The sequence below is a fragment of the Octopus bimaculoides genome, chromosome 14 (assembly GCF_001194135.2).
Source record: "Octopus bimaculoides isolate UCB-OBI-ISO-001 chromosome 14, ASM119413v2, whole genome shotgun sequence".
Classification (NCBI taxonomy): Eukaryota; Metazoa; Mollusca; class Cephalopoda; order Octopoda; family Octopodidae; genus Octopus; species Octopus bimaculoides.
In genome coordinates, this window is record NC_068994.1 from 14,097,823 (window position 1) to 14,101,720 (window position 3,898).

Consider the following 3,898-nt stretch of genomic DNA (forward strand, 5'->3'; position numbering starts at 1 on the left):
AGAGAGAGAGAGAGAGAGAGAGAGAGAGAGAGAGAAAGAGAGAGAGAGAGGGAGAGAGAGAGTGGGAGAGAGAGAGAGAGCAAAAATTATAAATAACACAAAGATGAGGTAAAAAGAAAACAGAATGTATTAGGTCTGAGTGCAGGAAAAACAGAAAAAAAACTAAATTTTAAGTTTCAAGCAAACGCTTTTCTGCAGAAAGAATAACAAGGAGAGGAAAAAAGCGGGGAGAAAAAGAACAAACATGTCTCAATTAGGCATTATGAGTATGCATGTATGTATGTATGTATGTATTTATAAATATATACTTTCAGGGCCATTTTTTCGAAAGCAGCAAAATTGCACTCCGCGGTTTCGGCAATTTTTTTATGGCAATGTCTCTTGAAGAGAAGGAGCATGCGGACAAACTGATGACTTACATGAACAAGCGATTGACTACACCGGAAGTGAGGAATATCCAGGCAAGTTAAATTACCCCACTGAATTTTTATATGAAAGCTGGAAGGCTAGAATAACAATGGACTTAGGTTCAAGTTACACTTGTAGTTCAATTTTTGCTGAGGTCAGTTCTGCCTTTTACCCTTCTAGAGTCAATAAAATAAAAGAAAATTGTGGTTGTACCAACTTTACGATAAAGCAAATTAATGGAGAATCTTGCCTCTCACAATATAGAAACATTTCACATGGCATCAGCAGAGAAACTGGAAAAATCGTTGCTCCTAAAGATGGTGAAGGAAGTGTGCTGGAACAGCCACTCAGACTCACGAGGCTTCCACTTGCGGACAGCAGCCTCCGCCTCGATAGCGGTGAGCAGGGATATGGTCCGGGGGCTAAGAACACCGGAAGCCTCAACTGCTACAGGCTTGACCATGCCGGAGCGATAGTTTTAACTAAACCCTTCGCCACAGAAAATACTGGTCTGGTGTTTTTTAATATAAGAAATTATAAGTTATCCTATTCACATCGCAATATTTAGAGGCAATGGTATCATTTATCGTTTATCTTTTACTTTTTACCTGCAGGAGCATCGCCTTGAAGAATTTTTTAGTCAAATGAACCGACCTCGGTACTTTTTTTTTAAAAGACTGGAACTTATTCTATCGGCCTCTTTTGGTCGAGCTGCAAAGTTACAATGACGTAAACAGGCCAACACCAGTTGTCAAGCGGTGGTTGGGAACAAACACAAACACATACACACGATGGGCTTCTTTCAGTTTCCATTCACAAGGCTTTGGTCGGTCCAAAGCTATAGCTGAAGAGACTCACCCAAGGTGGCACGTAGTGAGACTGAACCCGGAACCATGTGGTTCCCATCGACTATCTGACGTGATACGCACGGACCCGGGTTTCTGGGTATTTACCCTTCGTCAGCGTACGACAATCACCGATCTTCGATGCGAAGGGCTCCCAATGCAAATACATATATCTTTTTTGCAGTGACGAAATTTCATTGATCTCAAAAAAGTGTAAACAAGCAATAATAAAAGACAATCGTTAATTGTTAATTGTTTTAATACTCGTGGTTCATGTTAACGCAATTATGTTTATGTACACGATTATGCTAACGAATTTATGTTAACCCGATTCTGTTTATGTACAGAATTATGTTTATGCTCTTATCTTAACGCAGCTATACTTATGCACTTATGTTAACAGTCGTTTATGTACTAAAGTTATTTTGTCTTCTTGATTATGCTTATGTTAGTGTGTCTATGTGTGGCACACTTATGTTAATGTGACTGTTTATGTACTTACGTTAAAGTAATCATGTTTAATGAACTTATGTTAACTTAATTGTCTATACGCACTAATGTTAGCATGATGCACATAACACATTAAACGTAATTTTATTTAGGTTTAAAATCATAATGGTATTATTTATGGCTACTTTAATGTGGCTGTTCTCTAAGAGATGACGATACTGTCATTTAACCCTAGGAAGACAACTCCTCCTGCTGGTTTATTTAGTGCGCTTCTTGCACTTTATATTTATTGCAAGCGGTCGATAACTCCTGCCGCCTTAGCCCTGAGACCACCAGCCCACGTAGTTTCGATCTGTATTGGATCTCCTCGGTGGTGAGTACTTACCATCGAGGAGGCCCAATACAGAGCGCGGTTAAGCTGCATGGCCGCAGTTCAACATCAGTAACACTTCTCTTTCCTTCTTTAAATATTGTACCCTAAACATTACTGATTTTGTTACTAGGAAACTAGTCCGTTAGAAGATTTCTGTTCGAGAGATTATGCTTATACACTAATGCTAATGTAGCTGAGTTTAATACCTATGTTAAAATGACCCAGCTTAACATTTACATTAACGTGATTATACTTATGTTAAAATGATTATGTTTGTCATACTCTGATGTTAACGCAATTATGCTTTTTTCCCTCTCTCAACAGGTTGATGCCATTTGTAATCATCTCACCTACAAATGTGTAAGCAGCATTCCAGTTTCCCTCAAATTCGTAAAACCCAAAAGACAGTGAATTAACAAAAGCGTTAGAGCGTCAAGTGGAGTGCCTTGCGGTATTCGTTTCGGCTCTCTATATTCTCTGCATTCTTATCTAGCTGAGATCAACTTTGAGGCCAATTTCTTCCGAAATTAATAAACAAAAATACCAGTCCATAATAGGGTCGATTATTCTCTCTTACTTCCTTTCTATGTCCGCCATTCTTCCTCTCTCCTCTTCATCCTATTTCACTCTCTCTAAATGTTACAAAATATCATGAAAAAATATAAGGCAAAAAAATTGGATTTAAGTATAATTAACTTTTTGTTTTAAAAACAAACTATATTTTAATTTAATTTGAATGCTAGAAGAGCTCAGTTCGAGGAATCTCATGGTATCACTCGCATGCAATGAAGTTTTAAAAGGAAAAAGTTATGAGTGTTTGTTTCTCAAATTTGAGGATGTTAATATAGTTCTATACTTTTTTATAAATATAGTTCTATAAGGGGACACCGCGTCATTGAAGTAAGGAAAAAATTATCAACGACACCGCTAACTGATACATTTGACACATTATTAATGAACATAATAGCATAGCCTGCAAAAAAAAAAAAATACACGGATTATATGGAAAAATGCAAGCAAGAGAAATAATATTCTTAAGATTATAAACCTGGAAAATTTACCAGATGTAATAAGTCTTGAACTTTTCCCACTGTAATAACTTGTCCTGTAATTTTCTAGGTTAGTAATCTTAAGAATATTATTTCTCTTGCTCGCATTTTCCTATGTAATATACATATATATATATATATATATATATATATATATATATATATATATATATATATATAATAGAAAGAATATGTATGCATGTATACCCACATATATGTACATACTTACATCTACATGTGTATATAGATGCATATCAGGGTACAGGACGTTAGAAAAATGAACTACAGACAACGGAACGAACACATAGGAAAACAGATAGCCACTTAGAATTATTCCTTCGTCAGCTGCCTCTATTCTAACTAGACGTTTCGTGGCACTCCTTCGGTTACGACGTCGAGGGCTCCAGTTGATCCTACCAACGAAACAATCTGCTCGTAAAATTAACGTACAAGTGGCTGAGCATTCCACAGACACATGTACCCTTAACGTAGTTCTCGGGGAGATTCAGCGTGACACAGAATATGACAAGGCTGGCCCTTTGAAATACAGGTACAACAGAAACAGAAGAAAGAGTACCTAGGCGAAAGAGTACAATAGGGTTCGCCACCAATCTCTGCTGGAACCTTGTGGAGCTTAAGGTGTTTTCACTCAATAAACACGACGCCGGTCTGGGAATCGAAGCCGCGATCCTACGATTGCGAGTCCGCTGCCCTAACCACTGGGCCATTGCGCCTCCGCACACACACACACATACACACACACACACACACAC

At 37.8% G+C, this 3,898-nt stretch overlaps 1 protein-coding gene across 1 annotated transcript in view; it reads left to right on the top strand.

Annotated features, from left to right (window-relative positions):
- The window catches only part of LOC106880815 (soma ferritin-like), an 18,972-nt gene that overhangs the window by 10,617 nt on the left and 4,457 nt on the right, over positions 1-3,898 (top strand). The window contains exons 3-4 of the mRNA XM_052972685.1: positions 315-461; positions 2,401-2,436. Of these exons, the coding sequence (XP_052828645.1) occupies positions 315-461; positions 2,401-2,436 (183 nt within the window). The remainder of the gene's footprint in view (positions 1-314; positions 462-2,400; positions 2,437-3,898) is intronic.